The following is a 22,118-nucleotide window of genomic DNA, read 5'->3' on the forward strand; positions in this document are numbered from 1 at the left end:
AAAAGCCAACACCTCCTTTGGCCACCGTTCCTTCCAGTTCTTTGCTGCCAGTGACTGGAACTGATTGCAAAAATCACTGAAGCTGGAGACTTATATTTCCCTCACTAACTTTAAACATCAGCTATCTGAGCAGCTATCCGATCGCTGCAGCTGTACATAGTCCATCTGTAAGTAGCCCACCCAATCTACCTACCTCATCCCCATATTGTTTTTATTTATTTTTCTGCTATTTTACACACCAGTATCTCTACTTGCACATCATCATCTGCTCATCTATCACTCCAGTGTTAATCTGATAAATTGTAATTACTTCGTTACTATGGCCTATTTATTGCCTTACCTCCTCACGCCATTTACACACACAGTATATAGACTTTTGTTTTTCCTATTGTGTTATTGACTGTATGCTTGTTTATTCCATGTGTAACTCTGTTTTGTTGTTTGTGTCGCACTGCTTTGCTTTATCCTGGCCCGGTCGCAGTTGTAAATGAGAACTTGTTCTCAACTAGTCTACCTGGTTAAATAAAGGTGAAATAAAACAATCACAAAAGATAGATGGTAGTTGCAGCAGCAGAGAAATATTTGCGTGTCAGAGATTTTAGTGCAGAAGATCTACAGGTTTTGAGAGAAGGGTTCCATCCGACCAGGCTGACAGCCTGCAATGCTGTAGGATCGTTTAGTGCTAAAGTAATGGGATGATGGTTTTTGGGGATAGTGTATAGCAGGGTTTGATGGTGCAATTTAAGTTTTTACCACATTCCTCTTTTTTTATCCAAATGTGCAATCCGCATTCCGACCTGCTAAGGGCAGCAATTCGCAATACAGCGTCTAGTCTGCCGGAAAGCCACAGGAAGAATAAGTTGTATGCCGGGTATTGTGAGTGGTCTGAAGCTTTCTAGCTAAATGACTGGATAAATGGACAATAATGATGATGGGTGAGTTCATTAACTTCCAATAAAAATTGTCTCGATTCATAAACAGTTTTAAGTTGCAGATGCATTATACGATGAGCGGATATAGTTTTAGAGTAGGCAACTACAAAAGACAACTGCTTGTTAGCATAGTTAGCTAGTCTCCCTCCCCAGCTCAGTAACTTTCGAGTTAGCAAGATTGTTTGAATAAACTCAACTTGTCCGATAAATTAAGATCCACTGTGATTATGTGCACAAAATCACTGACTTTAAAAAGTGCATTCCCCCGGGAATTGAATTTAAAGCTACTACAGTACAATATTTCTGACTGCTAAACGTGTCTTCTCCGCTCACCGCTGTGTGCTAACATTTTGCCGTTGTGACGTTTGGGAGTTGTAGTTTAAATTGTTCACTAAGTGCCCCCCCCCTCCCCCCCTATGTTAGAATGATATACAAATGGTGTAAAATGTTTTTGATTACAATAGCTTTCATTCCAAATAACGAGTTTCAAATGTTTATTTTGATCTTCTAAGATGAGTTAAATACGTTTATTTATAAGACTACAACTACCACGAGCACTGTCGATGTCTCTGAACAGTGGTCCCTCATTTCAAAACAATGCGACGATCACATGAAGTTGAAAACACCAATGCATGACCTTTGTTACAATATAAACTACCTAGGGTGATATTTTAAACAGATTGTACAGGTGAGTTTTTGTCCCAACGTGTTTAATCGGCCCTGAAATTGCAACAATGTTCAGAATACCGTGTAGTTAGCTAGCTAGCTAGTTAGCTAACACTAGCTTGATCAGTAACAATGTAATCTCGCTTTCTTTGCCTCATCTTCACTCCGTTCTTTCTGTCTCTGCCTCCTCCCCTTCTACGCTACTCCCGTTGCTTTCTTACTCTCCCTCCCTGTATGTCTCAACGCCGGTCTCTCCATCGTTCTCTCTGCCTGGCCCCCGTTACATCTCTCTCACTCCTGTCTCCCCACAGGATGGAGGTGGAGGGCTGGGACTCTGGTCTGGAGGAGGAGCTGGGTGTGTCTCTGGAGGAGCTGAGTAAGTGGATTGAGGAGGAGGTGGAGAGGAGCGAGGCAGTCCGCCAGAGGAAGGCCCAGCTGGCTGAGCTCAAAGAATGGGTGGAGCAGAAAGAGAAGGAAGAGGAGGTGGTGGACAAACTCTTCAACAATGCCAACCAGTGAGTGTGTGTGGGGGGGGGGGGGGGGGGGGATGATGTTTTGTTTCTTTCTTTCTTTCTCAGGTCCATAGTAGAGTGGAAGACTTTAGTGTGTGTGTGTCTCTGTGTCAGGTCTATAGAAGAATGTGAGGCCCGGCTTACTGTAAAATAGTGTAAAGAGTTGCACTGATCGAATCTGGTATCAGGATAAGTATGAGACTGAGTCACCAATTTTATGCTATGTATTTTTTATTAGCTAAGTAATAAGTGGTAAATGCAATTTTTGTATATACGGGTCTGCTGTAACACCACGTAGGGTAGAACAGAGAACTGGCCAACACCCTAAAGATATCTTCTTTAAATACTCTGACAGTAGTAGTTCCTGCTTCCGAGCTGGCCTGTCAGAGTAGAGATCAAGTGTGGTTTAAACTTACTCGACCTATGTTGATTGTTGGCACCCCAACTGGTCCCAGCCCCCGGGCGTTCCCATTGACAGGTGTAGTTGTTGCTGGGCAGAATATCTATGCGCTCATACCCTAAATACCGTACCGTTATCTCACATCTGGTTCTGGTTACTGCTAAGTTTGAGTTCTAACAAAAGACAGTCTGTTTAACTGCCTATCATGAGTTTTCTTCCAAAACTCATGATAGCTGCCTATACCTCAAGGCCACCCACAGCGTTTTCGCTAGTCACATCATATGTTGTAAAATGTTGCTTTTAACATACACAGACACCCTCATGATAGGCCAAGCATATTTTCAATCCTCACAATAGGACTGTTGTGTGTGTGTTACCGTCTGTGTGATTCTCTCCATTGTGTCTGTGTGTTGCAGGTCCATAGTGGAGTGTGAGGCGCTGGTGAAGTCCACCTACAGTAAAATGGGTCTGGTCTACAAGGAGAGTTCTTCAGAGGACGAGGGTGGAGTGGGAGGGTTTCAGTCCTCTGATGTCATAGAAATTGACGATGATGATGACGATGATGATGTCATCGCTGTGGGCTTACGTACGTACTGCCACTTACTCCCAGTGAGCTAAACAATATGTTTACCAAAGGAAACCTGTCCAGGGGTGCAGCTCCAGGATAAGACACAGGAGTGAATGTCTAACCTGGTTTCTTTTCTCTCTTCTCTGACCTCTTTCCTCTCAGTGGTTCCACCCAAGAAACCTGGGATGCCTGTCCATGATGCAATGGTGAGAACAAATAATTAGTCACACACACACTCGTGTTAATTGACCCTGTTATCTGCAGCTTTCCAGTGTTCCTCCCAGCCGGTGTTGAAGCTAGTCTCTCTCCCTTCGCTGTCTCTCTCTCTCCCTTCGCTGTCTCTCTCTCTCCCTTCACTGTCTCTCTCTCCCGCCCCATCTCTCTCTCTCCAGCCCTGTCTCTCTCTCTTCCCCATACATGCATACATACATGCATACATACATACATACAGTGGGGCAAAAAAGTATTTAGTCAGCCACCAATTGTGCAAGTGCTCCCACTTAAAAAGATGAGAGGCCTGTAATTTTCATCATAGGTACACTTCAACTATGACAGACAAAATGCGATTTTTTTTTCTCCAGAAAATCACATTGTAGGATTTTTCATGAATTTATTTGCAAATTATGGTGGAAAATAAGTATTTGGTCAATAACAAAAGTTTATCTCAATACTTTGTTATATACCCTTTGTTGGCAATGACAGAGGTCAAACGTTTTCTGTAAGTCTTCACAAGGTTTTCACACACTGTTGCTGATATTTAGCCCCATTCCTCCATGCAGATCTCCTCTAGAGCAGTGATGTTTTGGGGCTGTTGCTGGGCAACACAGACTTTCAACTCCCTCCAAAGATTTTCTATGGGGTTGAGATCTGGAGACTGGCTAGGCCACTCCAGGACCTTGAAATGCTTCTTACGAAGCCACTCCTTCGTTGCCCGGGCGGTGTGTTTGGGATCATTGTCATGCTGAAAGACTCAGCCACGTTTCATCTTCAATGCCATTGCTGATGGAAGGAGGTTTTCACTCAAAATCTCACAATACATGGCCCCATTAATTCTTTCCTTTACACGGATCAGTCGTCCTGGTCCCTTTGCAGAAAAACAGCCCCAAAGCATGATGTTTCCACCCCCATGCTTCACAGTAGGTATGGTGTTCTTTGGATGCAACTCAGCATTCTTTGTCCTCCAAACACGACGAGTTGAGTTTTTACCAGAAAGTTATATTTTGGTTTCATCTGACCATATGACATTCTCCCAATCTTCTTCTGGATCATCCAAATGCTCTCTAGGAAACTTCAGATGGGCCTGGACATGTACTGGCTTAAGCAGGGACACACGTCTGGCACTGCAGGATTTGAGTCCCTGGCGGCGTAGTGTGTTACTGATAGTAGGCTTTGTTACTTTGGTCCCAGCTCTCTGCAGGTCATTCACTAGGTCCCCCCGTGTAGTTGTGGGATTTTTGCCCACCGTTCTTGTGATCATTTTGACCCCACGGGGTGAGATCTTGCGTGGAGCCCCAGATCGAGGGAGATTATCAGTGGTCTTGTATGTCTTCCATTTCCTAATAATTGCTCCCACAGTTGATTTCTTCAAACCAAGCTGCTTACCTATTGCAGATTCAGTCTTCCCAGCCTGGTGCAGGTCTACAATTTTGTTTCTGGTGTCCTTTGACAGCTCTTTGGTCTTGGCCATAGTGGAGTTTGGAGTGTGACTGTTTGAGGTTGTGGACAGGTGTCTTTTATACTGATAAAAAGTTCAAACAGGTGCCATTAATACAGGTAACGAGTGGAGGACAGAGAAACCTCTTAAAGAAGAAGTTACAGGTCTGTGAGAGCCAGAAATCTTGCTTGTTTGTAGGTGACCAAATACTTATTTTCCACCATAATTTGCAAATAAATTCATAAAAAATCCTACAATGTGATTTTCTGGATTTTTTTCTCATTTTATCTGTCATAGTTGAAGTGTACCTATGATGAAAATTACAGGCCTCTTTCATCTTTTTAAGTTGGAGAACTTGCACAATTGGTGGCTGACAATACTTATTTGCCCCACTATACGTACGTACATACATACATACATACATACAAACAAACACAGGTGGTAGTTAAAATTCAGAAAGAAGTTTGAACAATATCCACATGTATGTGTTAATTGTTTGTGTGTCCTGTAGTTTAAGGAGGCGTCGGCAGCTCTCCAGCGTTCCTCCCAGCAGGTGTTGAAGCTGGCCCAGACAGTCAACAAGAACTCTTCTTCCGGGCCTGCTATACAACAGACAGGTAATGGCACCAATGTGCAATTCTATGTCTGTGATTGATGTATACCTCCGGGTCATGGCAGTGTCTTTGTGTGTGTACATACTGCACAAACGTGCACATGCATTCTTTATTTTGTGTAGGTGGCCCAGTGCCCATGCCAGCAGTGTTTGTGTCCCAGGCCACACCCAGGAACACACCCACCCAGCCTAACCCCTCCCTGAAGGATGATGAAATCAGACTGGAGATGAGTCTTCTGGGAAAGAAACGCACCAAGACCTGGCACAGTGGAATGCTCATCGCCATCAACCCTGTCGGTGAGACATGCATACACACACCTCTCCACACACACACACACCTATGCACATGGTGAAGTTTGACATTGAATGTGTGTGTTTGTAGGTAATGGTTACAGTAAGTACAAGGTAAAGTTTGAGAACAAGGGGAAGAGTCTACTCTCTGGGAACCACATAGCGTTTCACTACCACCCCACCCTGGAGAGGCTATACGTGGGAGCCAGGGTGGTCGCCAAGTACAAGGACGGCAACCAGGTCTGGCTCTACGCTGGCATCGTGGCAGAGATGCCCAACAACAAGAACCGCATGAGGTGAGAAGCTGTGTGTGTGTGAGCATGTTTCAATATCCTCTGTGTGTTTGGTGAAGGGTTGTGAAGCTGTTTCAAATATCCTCTGTGTGTTTGGTGAAGGGTTGTGAAGCTGTTTCAACAGTTGTCTATGTGTGTTTCAGGTTCCTGATCTTCTTTGACGACGGTTATGCCTCCTACGTGACCCTGCCTGAGCTCTATCCTGTCTGCAGACCAAGTAAGAACCCTCCTTTCTGTCTTCATGTCCTCTCTTTCCTTTCAATATGCTCTCTTTTCTCCTATCAATCTGGTTTTGGGATGTGACCTCAGCTTACCCTCTTCACATCTTCACTCACCATCTCTCCTCTCCCCCATTGTCTCCTCTCACCATCTCTCCTCTCCCCATCTCTCCTCATCTCTCCTCTTCCTCTCCCCATCATATTTTCTCCCCCAGTGAAGCGTACATGGGAGGACATAGAGGATGCATCGTGTAAAGACTTCATAGAGGAATATATAACATCATACCCCAACAGGCCCATGGTGCTGCTGAAGGCAGGCCAGGTCATCAAGACAGAGTGGGAGGGGACGTGGTGGAGGAGCAGAGTGGAGGAGGTGGACGGCAGCCTCGTCAAGATCCTCTTCCTGGTATGATGACATCATCACTGGGATTTGATTACCAGCCAACTTTATTTATAGTCTGATTTAACATGACGGTCGCAGCATGTTATAAACAGGGATAGTTTAGTTTCTGGTTTTGAATCATGTTTTTATACTACTTCTGCAGACACTCAACAAAATATGAAAATAAGGTAGATAAGATAAAGCAATTGAATGACTGACAAGTGATCTCCGTGGTAATCCGTTTGTATGGTTATTTGTTCTCCTTCAGGATGACAAGCGTAGTGAGTGGATCTACCGCGGTTCAACCAGGCTGGAGCCCATGTTCAACCTGAAGACCAACTGTGCCAACACCCAGGAGAAGAAGATGGCTGGCCAGCAGAGGACACGCCCCAGCATGGGTAACACTCACTATATTCAATCAATCATTTAATATATGAACAATCAAACCAATCACTTAACCAATCAATCCATCTTTAATAACCCAGCAGGATCACATATTATACTGTACATGACAGAACCTTGACCTGTCCTTCATTGGATAACTCTAGTCTCTACTTCATTGGATAACTCTAGTCTCTACTTCATTGGATAACTCTAGTCTCTACTTCATTGGGATGTCGTTAACCATTTTCTCTCTGTCTGTAGGAGCATTGAGGACCAAGGGCCCCGTGGTCCAGTATCACAGTGGGGGGAACACCATAACCCCCAGTGGGACCCCCACTAAATCCCCCCATCCCCTCTCCCCACCCTCCTCCATCCCTCCTACACCCTCCCAGCCCAATCAGCTTGCACGAACAGAGTGAGTATCACACACAGTGTAAATCTTGTGACATTCCTTGAAAATGGACATCCTCTCTCCCCTCTCGCTGCTACATTTACCCCTTTTCTCCCTGATCCCCCCCCTTCTTCCCTCCTGTTCCCCTCTGTCTTCCACACCCTCAACAGTCCTAAGTATCAGATGGCTAAGAAGAGTACTTCTCCATACATTCCCACGCCAGGAGGCTCTCGCACTGGATTGGCCAGTAACAGCCACGCCCCTAAAGCCATGCAGCCCCAACCTCCAACTGGTTCTCCTGGAAACTCATCCAGGTGAGAGAGGGGACAGGAAATGTATGATCATAAAAAAATCATCAAATCTGCATTAATTAGTTCCCTTCTCCTTCTGCTATTGAACATAATCTCTTACTAAAGAGCCACACTCACAAATATGCAGTTTTATAGGAATCTATTTGTAACTCTACTTCACTCTCGCACCCCCCTCCAGAATGTATGTCCTTCAGACTGGCAACATCCAGACTCTCACGTCCCTACAGCCTATCCAACACCAGCAGCAGTCTCTGCCCCCTCCTCCCCAAGCCCCTCCCACCGCCCCCGCACCTGCAGTGACCCCATACACCTTCAGTAACGACCGGATTCCCCACGAGCCCTCGTACCGCGCCCCCACAGACCGCATCTTCTACCTGCCTCACACCTGCCAGCCTGCTTGTCTCAACCGTATCCGGCCCTCCAGACCAGATATGCACCGGGGCAGGAACCCCCTGCTCACCCCTCTACTGTACGAGTTCAGACGCATGACGGGCCGAAGGAGAGTCAACCGCAAGGTAAAGACAGAACAAGAGCTTGGAGAAGTATTTTATCTTTCAGGAAGCAGGAATTGGATTATTATAGGGGGACAGATTTTGGCATTAACTATCTTTCATCCCCCCTGCCTCTCTCTCTCCCCAACCCGTCCGTCTCTCTCCCTCTCCCCAACCCCTCTGTCAGATGTCGTTCCATGTGATCTACAAGTCTCCTTGTGGGCTGTGTCTGCGCAGCATGGCAGAGATCCAGCGCTACCTGTTTCAGACGCGCTGTGACTTCATCTTCCTGGAGATGTTCTGCTTGGACCCCTATGTCCTGGTCGACCGGCGCTTCCAGCCCCAGAAGCCTTACTACTACATTCGAGACATCACCAACGGCCGCGAGGACATTCCCCTGTCCTGCGTCAACGAGATCGACATCACACCACCCCCCGACGTGGCCTACAGTGAGCAGAGGGATTTCTCAATCAGTATATAGGCCTTGAGTTACTATAGAGGCCTCAATCAAACGATTACCCATCAGAGCGCTAGGTCTTCCTGTATAGTACGGGCCAATGGTGGTGCACTAGCTACACAACACGTAAGGAAAGGGGGATACCTAGTCAGTTGTACAACTGAATCCATTCAACTGAAATGTGTCTTCTGCATTTAACCCCTCTGAATCAGAGAGGTGCAGGGGGGCTGCCATAATTGGACATTCTTTGGCGCCCGGCGAACAGTGGGTTAACTGCCTTGCTCAGGGGCAGAACGACAGATGTTTACCTTGTCAGCTCGGGAATTTGTTCTAGCAACCTTTCAGTTACTGACCCAACGCTCTAACCACTAGGCTACCTGGAATAGGGAGTCAATTGAGATGAAGGGTGAAGAATTCCTGAAGACGTCAGTGACTGATGTCTATGTGTTCCCAGGTAAGGAGCGTATCCCTGAAGACGGAGTGTTCATCAACACCAGTCCTGAGTTCCTGGTGGGCTGTGACTGTACCGACGGCTGCAGGGACAAGTCAGTACTATGCCTCTTGACCTTCCTGTGACCCCCCCTCATCTGGGCTCTGTCTTCTGCATGGCCTCCACTACATAGATTTCACCTGTCCAATTGTTAAATCAGGGATTCATTTATTTAGTCAATTGAAAGTGTTGAAATTGGGATTGTGTGTGTTGTGCAGGTCCAAGTGTTCATGTCACCAGCTGACCCTGCAGGCCACAGCCTGTACCCCTGGAGCACAGATCAACCACACGGCTGGATACACACAAAAGAGACTGGAGGAGTGTTTGCCCACCGGGTGAGAGACGCACACAAACAACACACACAGCCACAAACACAGACATCCCTCTTACTAATCTCTCCCCCTCTCCGTCCTTCCCCCTCTCAGGATTTATGAGTGTAATAAGCGTTGTAAGTGCTGCAGTCAGATGTGTACTAACCGTCTGGTGCAGCACGGTCTGCAGGTGAGGCTGCAGCTCTTTAAGACCCAGAACAAAGGCTGGGGCATCCGCTGTCTGGACGACGTGGCCAAGGGGTCCTTCGTCTGTATCTACGCAGGTACGTCGCTGGGTGGTGGTGTGGTGGAGGAGGGGACAGAGCGGTGTTATAGCAGGCGTTACACATGGATAACAGTATTCACACTGCATTACATGTAGGAAGTGGACTGCATGACAAGACCTGTCATTAACATTCATAACAGCACATGGCTCCTTGTCAGTGTATATAATTGTTTAAATGCCTACATGTGAATGCAGAATGAATACTAACGTAGAAAGTCTTGCCCTATTTCCTTTACTTCCCTTCTTATCGTCTCTCTCTCTCTCTCCTCTCCTCACATCTCAATTCAATTCAGGGCTTTAATGGCATGGGAAACATGTTTACATTGCCAAAGCAAGTGAAATAGATAATAAACAAAAGTCAAATAAACAATAAAAAATGAACAGTAAACATTACAGTTTCAAAGGATTGGAGACATTTGAAAGATCATATTATGGCGATCTACAGTGTTATAACAAAGTACAAAAGGGAAAATAAATGTAAATATGGGTTGTATTTACAATGGTGTTTGTTTTTCACTGGTTGCCCTTTTCTTGTGGCAACAGGTCACACATCTTTCTGCTGTGGTGTCTCACTGGGGTATTTCACCTAATAGATGCGGGAGTTTATCCACATTGGATTTGTTTTCAAATAGTTAGTGGATCTGTGTAATCTGAGGGAATTATGTCTCTCTAATATGGTCATACATTGGGCAGGAGGTTAGGAAGTGCAGCTCAGTTTCCACCTCATTTTGTGGGCAGTGAGCACATAGCCTGTCTTCTCTTGAGAGCCAGGTCTGCCTACGGCGGCCTTTCTCAATAGCAAGGCTATGCTCACTGAGTCTGTACATAGTCAAAGCTTTCCTTAAGTTTGGGTCAGTCACAGTGGACAGGTATTCTGCCGCTGTGTACTCTCTGTTAGGGCCAAATAGCATTCTAGTTTGTGTTGTCCTGGGATTTGTGAACAGAGCCCAATGGCCAGCTTTCTTAGGGGACTCTTGTCTAAGTTAATCTCCCTGTAAGTGATGGCTTTGTTATGGAAGGTTTGGGAATCGCTTCCTTTTAGCTGGTTGTAGAATTTAATGGCTTTTTTCAGGATTTTGATCATTAGCGGGTATCGGCATAATTTAGCTTCTGTATGCATTATTTGGATAAGTCTCAATTTGGTGTTTGTCCCATTTTGTGAATTCTTGGTTTGTGAGCGTACCCCAGACCTCACAACCATAAAGTGCAATGGGTTCTATAACTGATTCAAGTGTTTTTAGACGGATCCTAATTGGGATGTCGAATTGTGTGTTCCTTTTGATGGCGTTGAAGGCCCTTCTTTCCTTGTCTCTCAGATCACAGCTTTGTGGAAGTTACCTGTGGTGCTGATATTTAGGCAGAGGTATGTATTGTTTTTTGTGTGCTCTAGAGCTACGGTGTCTAGGTGGAATTTGTCTTTGTGTTCTTGGCATCTGGACTTTTTTTGGAACAGCGTTTTTGTATTACTGAGATTTACTGTCAGGGCCCAGGTCAGATTCTAGTAGGGTAAGGCCGGGTGCTGCAGACTGCCCTCGCCAGTTCGTTGATATATATGATGGAGAGGGTGGGGCTCAAGCTGCATCCCTGCCAGGAGATGAGCTGTAGGTGTATCTACCGTAGGAGTCTCCTCGAAGCCAACCATTGACTATGTAGAGACCCAGCATGCGACAGAGCTGCAGGAGTTGTGACCCATTTTTGTTGGTTGTTTTGTCATAGTTGTGTCTAGGGGGGCATATTTGGGAGGGAATACTGTCACTTCCAGGTAGGTGTTTGTCCCCCTGTGTGCTGAGGGTGTCAGGTTCCTGTCCAGTTCTGGCATTCAGGTCACCACAGACTAGTACATGTCCCTGGGCCTGGAAACGGTTGATCTCCCCCTCCAGGATGGAGAAGCTCTTATCGTTAAAGTATGAGGATTCTATTGGGGGAGTTTAGGTAGCACACATGAGGACATTTATCTCTGTTGGGATAGTTTCCTTATTCATTTCTGGCCAGGTGTAAATTGTTCCTCTTTTGACTAATTTAATAGAGTCCGTTGGCTCAGCGCTACACCAAGTTAGCATTCCCCTGAGTGTCTTTCCTGTTCCACACCTGGTAGTTCAGTGGATGAGACTACCAGCTCTCTGTAACCTAGAGGGCAACCAGCGGGTTTGTCTCCTCTATACCATTGAAGATTCCAATGTCTGTATTTCCACTTTATTTGTAGTCTGGGTTCCTGTTGTTTAGACCAAAGGCAGATGACCTCAGACATGGTATATTCCAGGATGAGATGGTAAAACCTTTGTGTTCCATAGTGTCTAGTGTTGTTTTTGTCTCTCTCCCTCCCTCTCTTCTCTCTCTCCGCCCTCCCTGTCTTCTCTCTCTCTCCTCCCTCCCTCCGTCCCTGTCTTCTCTCTCCTCCCTCCCTGTCTTCTCTCTCTCTTCTCTCTCACTCTCTTCTCCCTCTCCCTCTCTCCCAGGTAAGATTCTGACAGATGACTTTGCGGACAAGGAGGGTCTGGAGATGGGTGATGAGTACTTTGCTAACCTGGACCACTCTCTCTGCCCTCCCTGTCTTCTCTCTCTCTGCCCTCCCTGTCTTCTTTCTCTCTGCCCTCCCTGTCTTCTCTCTCTCTGCCCTCCCTGTCTTCTCTCTCTCTGCCCTCCCTGTCTTCTCTCTCTCTGCCCTCCCTCTCTTCTCTCTCTCCGCCCTCCCTGTCTTCTCTCTCTCCTCCCTCCCTGTCTTCTCTCTCTCTTCTCTCTCACTCTCTTCTCCCTCTCCCTCTCTCCCAGGTAAGATTCTGACAGATGACTTTGCGGACAAGGAGGGTCTGGAGATGGGTGATGAGTACTTTGCTAACCTGGACCACTCTCTCTGCCCTCCCTGTCTTCTCTCTCTCTGCCCTCCCTCTCTTCTCTCTCTCCGCCCTCCCTGTCTTCTCTCTCTCCTCCCTCCCTGTCTTCTCTCTCTCTTCTCTCTCTCCCTCCCTCCCTCTCGTCCCTCTCTCCCAGGTAAGATTCTGACAGATGACTTTGCGGACAAGGAGGGTCTGGAGATGGGTGATGAGTACTTTGCTAACCTGGACCACATAGAGAGTGTGGAGAACTTCAAGGAAGGGTATGAGAGTGAGGCCCACTGTTCAGACAGTGACGGGAGCGGGGTGGACATGTCCAGGCTAAAGAACCCCCCCTCGTCCTCCCTGGCTTTGCAGAACAAGACCCTTCCCAAACCCCCCCAGAGAACCAATGCCGCCAACCCCGCTGGCAAAGGTGAGGGGTCACAATTTAGCAGTCTAGAAAGTGTCTGGCTTTTACTTTTGACCAGAGCCAAAGTAGTGCACTATATAGCAATTATGGTGCCATTTAGGATTCACATTGAGTCTGAAATGACACATTTTGCCGTTTTCCGACTTCCTTCTCTCCGTCAGCGCGGGGTGCTGGTGGCGACTCCTCTAAGGATGGGGATAGTGATGAAGAGTCGAACAATGACAAAAGTTCAGACGACACGTTTGTGAAGGACCCCTACTATAGCTCCAGCTCTGTGTGGAGGAGCTACACCACCCGTCGCCAGGCCAAGGGCGTCATGGAAGGTGTGTGCGCACTTAACTGAACCCCCAGTTGTCACGCTGGGCCTGCAGTAGGAAGTTATGTTAAAGGCCCACTGCAGTCAAAAATGTGATACATATATTTCCACACCGAGGTTGGTGTAAGAGCTATTTGAAAAGACCTCCTGAAATGTCAGCCTGTTGTGGTGGGATGGAGTTTTGTCCTGCCTGATGACATCACCAGGCAGTTAATGAGTTAATAAGGAAGAGTTCCAAACATCTCTGCCAATAACAGCTAGTTATCTGTTTCCTCCTCCCCACTTGCCAGGATCAACTGGGGATCCTTAATAAATACACAAATACCCTCAGACAGTCCTAGCAAGATTCATGCTTGAGAAATTGCCATTTTCTATAAACTTTTATTACATTTTTTACTATTTTAATTGAAAACAATCACAGTAAGATACTTAATTGTTACCCAGATATATTTGATATTGAGAAAAACAGCTGAACCATTTTACATGTAGCAGCTTGATGTAAAATGATATTTATTTGATCTGTCCCCCCCCCCATCCAGGGAGCCAGGACAGTAAGGATGGGATGAGTGTGTCAGTGGGGGGGAAGGAGGACAGGAAGCCGCCCCCCATGCCAGAGGAGAGTGGGAAGAGTAAAGTAGCGTCCTGGCTCACCAACCAACCCTCTACCTCCCAGGCCACCGTTAAGATGGAGGGACTGAAGATAGAGAAGAAGGTAGGGGAGGGGGGGGGGGGGTAGCCCATATCCATCTCAGCTATTTTGTGTAGATCCTATTACATATATTAGGATAATTCAATCATCCTCGATCTCTTGCTTTCATCTGGTGTTCTGATTGGACACCCTCTCACATGATGATTGATTCCTTCTCATGTTTATTCATGAGTGATTTGTGTTCCGGTGCTCTGGTTGGATACTGATACACCTTCTCCTGTGTTCTCTGTTCTAGGAGCCCGGAGACCAGAAAAGGTACGTAATGAATGATTGTGAAATGTAATTTCAACCTATTTAACTCTGGCTTGGCCCTTTTAGGCCTGTGGTGCACAATATCAAATATACCTGGTAGAATGTGCCATATGAATAACGTTCGATAACGTTGAGTGACTCTGTAAATGTGTGTTTTTGCACCCTCCGCAGTCAACAATCAGTGAAGACGGAGGGAGGGAAGAGACAGGATGTGATGACGCTGTCGGACAGTGATGACGTCCAGACCATCAGCTCTGGATCTGATGACAACAAGGAGAGAGAGAAACGCACACAGGGTGAAGATGGGGGAGGTAGGGAGAGGAGAGAATGGGGTAGGTAGGGAGAGGAGAGGATGGGGGAGGTGAGGAGAGGAAGGGGGAGGATGGGGGAGGTAGGGAGAGGAGAGGATGGGAGAGGAGAGGATGGGGGAGGTAGGGAGAGGAGAGGATGGGGGAGGATGGGAGAGGAGAGGATGGGGGAGGATGGGAGAGGAGAGGATGTGGGAGGTAGGGAGAGGAGAGGATGGGGGAGGAAGGGGGAGGAGAGGATGGGGGAGGTAGGGAGAGGAGAGGATGGGGGAGGTAGGGAGAGGAGAGGATGGGGGAGGTAGGGAGAGGAGAGGATGGGGGAGGTAGGGAGAGGAGAGGATGGGGGAGGAAGGGAGAGGAGAGGATGGGGGAGGAAGGGAGAGGAGAGGATGGGGGAGGTAGGGAGAGGGGAGGATGGGAGAGGAGAGGATGGGGGAGGTAGGGAGAGGATGGGAGAGGAGAGGATCGGGGAGGTAGGGAGAGGAGAGGATGGGGGAGGTAGGGAGAGGAGAGGATGGGGGAGGTAGGGAGAGGAGAGGATGGGGGAGGAAGGGGGAGGAGAGGATGGGGGAGGTAGGGAGAGGAGAGGATGGGAGAGGATGGGGGAGGTAGGGAGAGGAGAGGATGGGGGAGGTAGGGAGAGGAGAGGATGGGGGAGGAAGGGGGAGAAAAGGATGGGGGAGGAAGGGGGAGAAGAGGATGGGGGAGGTAGGGAGAGGAGACGATGGGGAGGAAGGGGGAGAAGAGGATGGGGGAGAAGAGGATGGGGAGGTAGGGAGAGGAGAGGATGGGGGAGGAAGGGGGAGGAGAGGATGGGGGAGAAGAGGATGGGGAGGTAGGGAGAGGAGAGGATGGGGGAGGAAGGGGGAGAAGAGGAAGGGAGAGGAGAGGATGGGGGAGGTAGGGAGAGGAGAGGATGGGGGAGGTAGGGAGAGGATGGGGGAGGTAGGGGGAGGAGAGGATGGGGGAGGTAGGGGGAGGAGAGGAGAGGTAGGGAGAGGATGGGGGAGGTAGGGAGAGGAGAGGATGGGAGAGGAGAGGAAGGGGGAGGAGAGGATGGGGGAGGAGAGGATGGGGGAGGTAGGGAGAGGGGAGGTAGGGAGAGGAGAGGATGGGGGAGGTAGGGGGAGGAGAGGATGGGGGAGGTAGGGAGAGGAGAGGATGGGGGAGGTAGGGGGAGGAGAGGATGGGGGAGGTAGGAGGATGGGGGAGGTAGGGGGAGGAGAGGATGGGGAGGTAGGGAGAGGATGGGGGAGGTAGGGAGAGGAGAGGATGGGGGAGGAAGGGGGAGAAGAGGAAGGGGGAGGAGAGGAAGGGAGAGGAGAGGATGGGGGAGGTAGGGAGAGGAGAGGATGGGGGAGGTAGGGAGAGGAGAGGATGGGGGAGGTAGGGGGAGGAGTGGATGGGGGAGGTAGGGAGAGGATGGGGGAGGTAGGGAGAGGAGAGGATGGGAGAGGAGAGGAAGGGGGAGGAGAGGATGGGGGAGGAGAGGATGGGGGAGGTAGGGAGAGGAGAGGATGGGGAGGTAGGGAGAGGAGAGGATGGGGGAGGTAGGGGGAGGAGAGGATGGGGGAGGTAGGGGGAGGAGAGGATGGGGGAGGTAGGGAGAGGATGGGGGAGGTAGGGAGAGGAGAGGATGGGAGAGGAGAGGAAGGGGGAGGAGAGGATGGGGGAGGAGAGGATGGGGGAGGTAGGGAGAGGAGAGGATGGGGAGGTAGGGAGAGGAGAGGATGGGGGAGGAGAGGATGGGGGAGGTAGGGGGAGGAGAGGATGGGGGAGGTAGGGAGAGGAGAGGATGGGGGAGGTAGGGGGAGGAGAGGATGGGGGAGGTAGGGGGAGGAGAGGATGGGGGAGGTAGGGAGAGGAGAGGATGGGGGAGGTAGGGAGAGGAGAGGATGGGGAAGTAGGGAGAGGAGAGGATGGGGGAGGAAGGGAGAGGAGAGGATGGGGGAGGAAGGGAGAGGAGAGGATGGGGGAGGAAGGGAGAGGAGAGGATGGGGGAGGTAGGGAGAGGAGAGGATGGGGGAGGTAGGGAGAGGAGAGGATGGGGGAAGTAGGGAGAGGAGAGGATGGGGGAAGTAGGGAGAGGAGAGGATGGGGAGGAAGGGAGAGGAGAGGATGGGGGAGGTAGGGAGAGGAGAGGATGGGGGAAGTAGGGAGAGGAGAGGATGGGGGAGGAAGGGAGAGGAGAGGATGGGGGAGGAAGGGAGAGGAGAGGATGGGGGAGGTAGGGAGAGGAGAGGATGGGGGAGAAGAGGAAGGCAGAAGGGAAATGCACACGGGGAGAGGGGAAGGCGGAGGAAAACGTGCACCGGTTTAGGAGGAAATTGGAGGGGGGAGGAAGAATGGGAGACGGGGGAGAGGATGAGGGGGCAGGGGGGAAGAAGAAGAATGGTTGGAGGGGGAAACACAGGTGAGGAGAGGGGGAAGTTGGGGCTGTGGGTTCATAGATCTGTGTTTTATCAGGTATTGCCAGACCTGTTCATGTGGTGCTTCTCCCTGAATTGACCCTTTCTCTCCAAATCAAATGTATTTATATAGCCCTTTGTACATCAGCTGATATCTCAAAGTGCTGTACAGAAACCCAGCCTAAAACCCCAGACAGCAAGCAATGCAGTTGTAGAAGCAAGCTCTTCTCCCCTTCATCCTCCCTCTCCTTGCCTCCTGTCTCAGGTGCGGTGAAGAGGCAGGTGGCTGTGAAGTCCACGCGAGGCATTGCTCTGAAGAACTCCCATGGCCTGATGGTGAAGACTGGAGGGGCTGGGATGGGGCCAGGGGGAGGCCCGGGGGGCCACGGAGGGGCACAGGGTAAGGGTGGGGACGGGGGAGACAGTGGACCTAAAAACACACGGCAGTTCTTCGATGGCGAGGAGTCCTGCTACATCATCGACGCCAAGCTGGAGGGCAACCTGGGGCGCTACCTCAACGTGAGTGTGATACGTGTGTGTCACTTTCCATTGGCCGGTAATAGCTGGCTTTTGTCTGATTTTAAAATAAATGCATAAAAAAGCCGATAAATAAAATTTCCGCTGGCCAATAGAAATAATCCCAGTGTGAAGTTTTTGCCTATTCATTGATGGAAATACAGTTGACTGGTCATGCTTATCGGTCTATCACACGTGTACAGCATACAGATAGTCTTTTAGTGGAGCATCTGTCAGACAGCAGAAGAGCTGCTGCTGCAGCAACTTGTGCTGCTTTCAAGACAACTGGGAACTTGTAAAAATACAAGGTCAAATCATGACGTCCGTGAACTTCAGGTCGGAAAGTCGGAGCTCTAGAAAGAGACCCTAGTTGGAATTCCTTGTTGGATGACCATTCAAAACAATTGTTCCGAGTTGGAGCTAATTTTTTCTCCAGTTCCCATTTGTCTTGAACTCACTGAAGTCAGAGATTTCCGAGTTCCCAGTTGATTTGAATGCTGGCATCAAACAGCAACAGAAGGCATGCTTCATCAGCGCGCAACATTCCAGTTTGCAATGGAGACTAAATGCATTTTGACAAAGGGAATTAAGCTCTCTCTCCTCTCTTCCCTCTCATCTCTCCCCCTTACAGCATAGCTGCAGTGCTAACCTGTTTGTCCAGAATGTGTTTGTAGACACACACGATCTGCGTTTCCCCTGGGTAGCCTTCTTCGCCAGCAAGTGAGTGTTCTGTATTAGACATGGTTACATAGACTTGGTAGAAGCCTGTTACTCTGATAAAGAAACATGTATTATTTGAAATGTGGTTTTGTGCTGAGCACTTGTGAATGTTGCCTGTTGACCACTGAGTCATCCACTAACGTGTGTGTGTGTGTGTGTGTGCGCAGGCGTATCCGGGCGGGGACAGAGTTGACATGGGACTATAACTACGAGGTTGGCAGTGTGGAGGGAAAGGAGCTACTGTGCTGCTGTGGCTCAACAGAGTGCAGAGGAAGACTGCTATAAGAGACCACCCTCTATACCTCCATCTCATCCCTCTATTTCTTCATCTCCTCTCTGAGTGTAGAAGAAGCCTGCTGTAAGGACATACTATGCTAGATGGGACACCTGCACCCACAAGTCTCTGTCCATGTGTCTCTTTTGTTCCTCCCCCTCTATCTTTTTTTCTGAATTGTTTGGATGCCTATTGCTGATGTATTGTAATTCTTTACTGTTTTGTCTGAATTCCCAGTTGTATTTGACTGTCTGTGAATTCAGAAACAAACTGTGCTCTTCTCACAACTGAATAAAATCCTGTTTTCTACACATTCCACATAGTTTTTAATGTTTTATACTGAAGGATTTCAGTGTACCTCAGGCCTAGATATCATTTGTGCTCATTACAGCTGTAGTAGTGTTTCCCTCAGGAAAGCAGGAAACCACTTTCATAGACACTGGAGTAGCCTGTTAGTGATGTTGGACTCAGTGTCTGTAGATGAGCCCCTGTGGACATGGGTCTTCATACATGTACACTGAGCAAAAATATAAACGCAACCATTTCAAAGATTCTACTGTTACAGTTCATATAAGAATCAGTCAATTGAAATAAATTCATTAGGCCATAATGAATGATTTCGCATCACTGGGAATACAGATATGCATCGTTAGGTCACAGTACCTAAAAACCAAACGGGAGTGGTATGGATCAGAAAACCAGTCGGTATCTGGGGTGACCACCATTTGCCTCATGCAGCGCGACACATCTCCTTTACATAGAGTTGGTCAGGCTGTTGATTGGAATGTTGTCCCACTCCTCTTCAATGGCTGTGCGAAGTTGCTCGATATTAGTGGGAACGGGAACACGCTGTCAATCCAGAGCATCCCAAACATGCTCAATGGGTGACATCTCTGGTGAGTATCCAGGCCATGGAAGAACTGGGACATTTTCAGCTGCCAGGAATTGTGCACAAATCCTTCCGATATGGGACTGTGCATTATCATGCTGAAACATGAGGTGATGGCAGCAGATGAATGGCACGACAATGGGCCTCAGGATCTCATCAATATTGCTGTGGATTCAAATTGAAATCGATAAATTGCAATTGTGTTTGTTGTCCATAGCTTATGCATGCCCATACCATCACCCCACCGCCACCATGGGTCTCTCTGTTCGCAACGTTGACATAAGCAAACTGCTCGCCCACATGATGCCATTCAGTTGAAACTGGGATTTATCCGTGAAGAGCACACTTCTCCAGCATGCCAGTGGCCATCGAAGGAGAGTATTTTCCCACTGTAGTCAGTTACGATGCAGAACTGCAGTCTGGTCAAGACCCTGGTGAGGACAACAAGCATGCAGATGAGCTTCCCTGAGATGGTTTCTGACAGTTTGTGCAGAAATTCTTCGGTTGTGCAAACCCAGTTTCATCAGCTGTCCGGGTGGCTCATCTCAGACCATCCCACAGGTGAAGAAGCCGGATGTGGAGGTCTTGGGCTGGTTGGACGTACTGGTTGTGAGGCTGGTTGGACGTACTGTCAAATTCTCCAAAACGACTTTGGAGGCAGCTTATGGTAGAGAAACGAAAATTAAATTATCTGGTAACAGCACTGGTGGACATTCCTGCAGTCAGCATGCCAATTGCACACTCCTTCAAAACTTGAGACATCTGTGGCATTGTGTTGTGACAAAACTGCATATTTTAGAGTGGCCTTTTATTGTCCCCAGCACAAGGTGCACCTGTGTAATGATAATTCTGTTGAATCAGCTTCTTGATATGCCACATCTGTCCGGTGGATAGATTATCTTGGCAAAGGAGAAATGTTCACTAACAGGAATGTAAACCAATTTGTGCACAACATTTGAGAGAAATAAGCTTTTTGTGCGTATGTAACATTTCAAGGATCTTTTATTTCAGCTCATGAAACATGTGACCAACACTTTACATGTTGCGTTTGTATTTTTGTTCAGTGTATGTTGGTGTAAGCAGTACCTGTAACTGGGCTTTAGGCTTGGCTGATGTTGGTGATGACATTTGTGTGGACCAGGGTGGTGCCAGTATTGAATGGTCCCACAGTGTTACTTAAACTAGCAAAGAAAGACACCTTTGGTCTCTGAACACCGGGGAGAAACATTATCATTCATTTGTGAGCATTGTTGAGAAAGGTATTCTATGCTCCCATTGCTATAAGAAATAGCAGGTATTTTTTTAGCAAGACAAGGTGACAGATGAGACTTTTCTGAACATCTGTTTTACCTGTGTAGGCCCAGCCCTAACTTGTGTGCTCTCACCTCTGGCCGCATTGCAAATGGCCCAACAAAAAACAATATGGATGTATGATCTCTGTGGTAACTTGTAACTGTTTAAGGTGAACTCTCAACACTATGCAAGAAGGTTTTATTGTCTTTTTTATTATTAAATGTAGATTGTTAAATATTATTCACCACTACAGCTGCCTTTTCTCTCTAGCTCCACCTCTCTCTCTGGCTGTCATCCTGGTTCCCATGGCAGAGCATGGGGAATAAAACAAACATCAGTTGACCCTTATTTCAACCAATGAAAACAAATCCCTTGTTCATAGTCAGACACACTGTATGTTTGCTACCTGAATTCTCTCTCTTCAGCTCCTCCACCTCTCCCTCACTAGCTCTACCTCTGGCTCCAATGGTGGGCAGTTCTGCAGCTGCTTGGGTTGAAAAACCCCATCAATAAACATGAAGGTAATCAATTCATCAGTGTAATGTTATACTGTGTATAATGCTGTTTAAAAATGCATATTGTCATCATAATGTTGAGAAACAACCTGGGCAAGAATCACGAGCTAGAACATGTTTGTTACAGCAATAAACTTTCCATGTAGGAAGAAACCTTGGGAGGAACCAGACTGGCGGAGGGAGTACTGTATATTCTGTTTGTCTGTATATTCTGTTTGTCTGTATATTCTGTTTGTCTGTATGTTCTGTTTGTCTGTATGTTATGTTTGTATATTCTGTTTGTCTGTATATTCTGTTTGTCTGTATATTCTGTTTGTCTGTATATTCTGTCTGTATATTCTGTTTGTCTGTATATTCTGTCTGTATATTCTGTTTGTCTGTATATTCTGTTTGTCTGTATATTCTGTTTGTATGTTCTGTTTGTCTGTATATTCTGTTTGTCTGTATATTCTGTCTGTATATTCTGTTTGTCTGTATATTCTGTTTGTCTGTATGTTCTGTTTGTCTGTATATTCTGTTTGTCTGTATATTCTGTTTGTCTGTATATTCTGTCTGTATATTCTGTTTGTCTGTATATAATTTTTATTGTCTATATTCTGTCTGGATATTCTGTTTGTCTGTATATTCTGTTTGTCTGTATATTCTGTTTGTCTGTGTATTATTTTTATTGTCTATATTCTGTCTGTATATTCTGTTTGTCTGTATATTATTTTTATTGTCTGTATATTATTTTTATTGTCTATATTCTGTCTGTATATTCTGTTTGTCAGTTGTCGTGGAAATTCAACACCAGGGACACTCGAAGTCAATCTTAAATGAATCAGTATTTATTATCAGCAAGCTGGAGAGGTCACAGTCAAACTTAGATGAATCAGATGAATCAGTATTTATTATCAGCAAGCTGGAGAGGTCACAGTCAACCTTAGATGAATCAGATGAATCAGTATTTATTATCAGCAAGCTGGAGAGGTTACAGTCAACCTTAGATGAATCAGTATTTATTATCAGCAAGCTGGAGAGGTCAC

The 22,118-nt window shown here is 47.4% G+C and overlaps 1 protein-coding gene across 5 annotated transcripts; it reads left to right on the top strand.

Moving 5' to 3' along the window:
- Positions 1-781: 781 nt before the first annotated feature.
- LOC110520820 (histone-lysine N-methyltransferase SETDB1-B) lies at positions 782-18,712 on the top strand. 5 transcript variants are annotated; one of them, XM_036968166.1, is made up of 25 exons: positions 782-935; positions 1,910-2,113; positions 2,927-3,096; positions 3,241-3,284; positions 5,244-5,349; positions 5,469-5,642; positions 5,728-5,932; positions 6,073-6,146; positions 6,363-6,553; positions 6,798-6,927; positions 7,175-7,328; positions 7,475-7,618; positions 7,794-8,130; positions 8,294-8,555; positions 9,018-9,108; positions 9,272-9,388; positions 9,479-9,648; positions 12,639-12,896; positions 13,055-13,216; positions 13,749-13,936; positions 14,154-14,173; positions 14,342-14,481; positions 17,152-17,405; positions 18,034-18,122; positions 18,290-18,712. In XM_036968166.1, exons 1-25 carry the CDS (start codon positions 916-918, stop codon positions 18,405-18,407), a joined length of 3,822 nt encoding a protein of 1,273 aa, XP_036824061.1. In that variant the 5' UTR covers positions 782-915; the 3' UTR covers positions 18,408-18,712. The 5 variants fall into 5 exon arrangements, with proteins under 5 accessions (XP_036824061.1, XP_036824069.1, XP_036824065.1 ...); XM_036968174.1 differs by having other exon boundaries at positions 783-935; positions 14,342-14,466; XM_036968170.1 differs by having other exon boundaries at positions 783-935; positions 13,749-13,921.
- The last annotated feature ends 3,406 nt before the right edge of the window (positions 18,713-22,118 follow it).

The sequence above is a fragment of the Oncorhynchus mykiss genome, chromosome 3 (assembly GCF_013265735.2).
Source record: "Oncorhynchus mykiss isolate Arlee chromosome 3, USDA_OmykA_1.1, whole genome shotgun sequence".
NCBI classification, from domain to species: Eukaryota; Metazoa; Chordata; class Actinopteri; order Salmoniformes; family Salmonidae; genus Oncorhynchus; species Oncorhynchus mykiss.

Coding starts and splice junctions, on each gene's coding strand:
- LOC110520820 (XM_036968166.1), top strand. CDS start 916: ATGGACAATAATGATGATGG. Junction 5,350..5,468: donor GCCTGCTATACAACAGACAG/GTAATGGCACCA, acceptor TATTTTGTGTAG/GTGGCCCAGTGCCCATGCCA. Junction 5,933..6,072: donor AACAACAAGAACCGCATGAG/GTGAGAAGCTGT, acceptor TGTGTGTTTCAG/GTTCCTGATCTTCTTTGACG.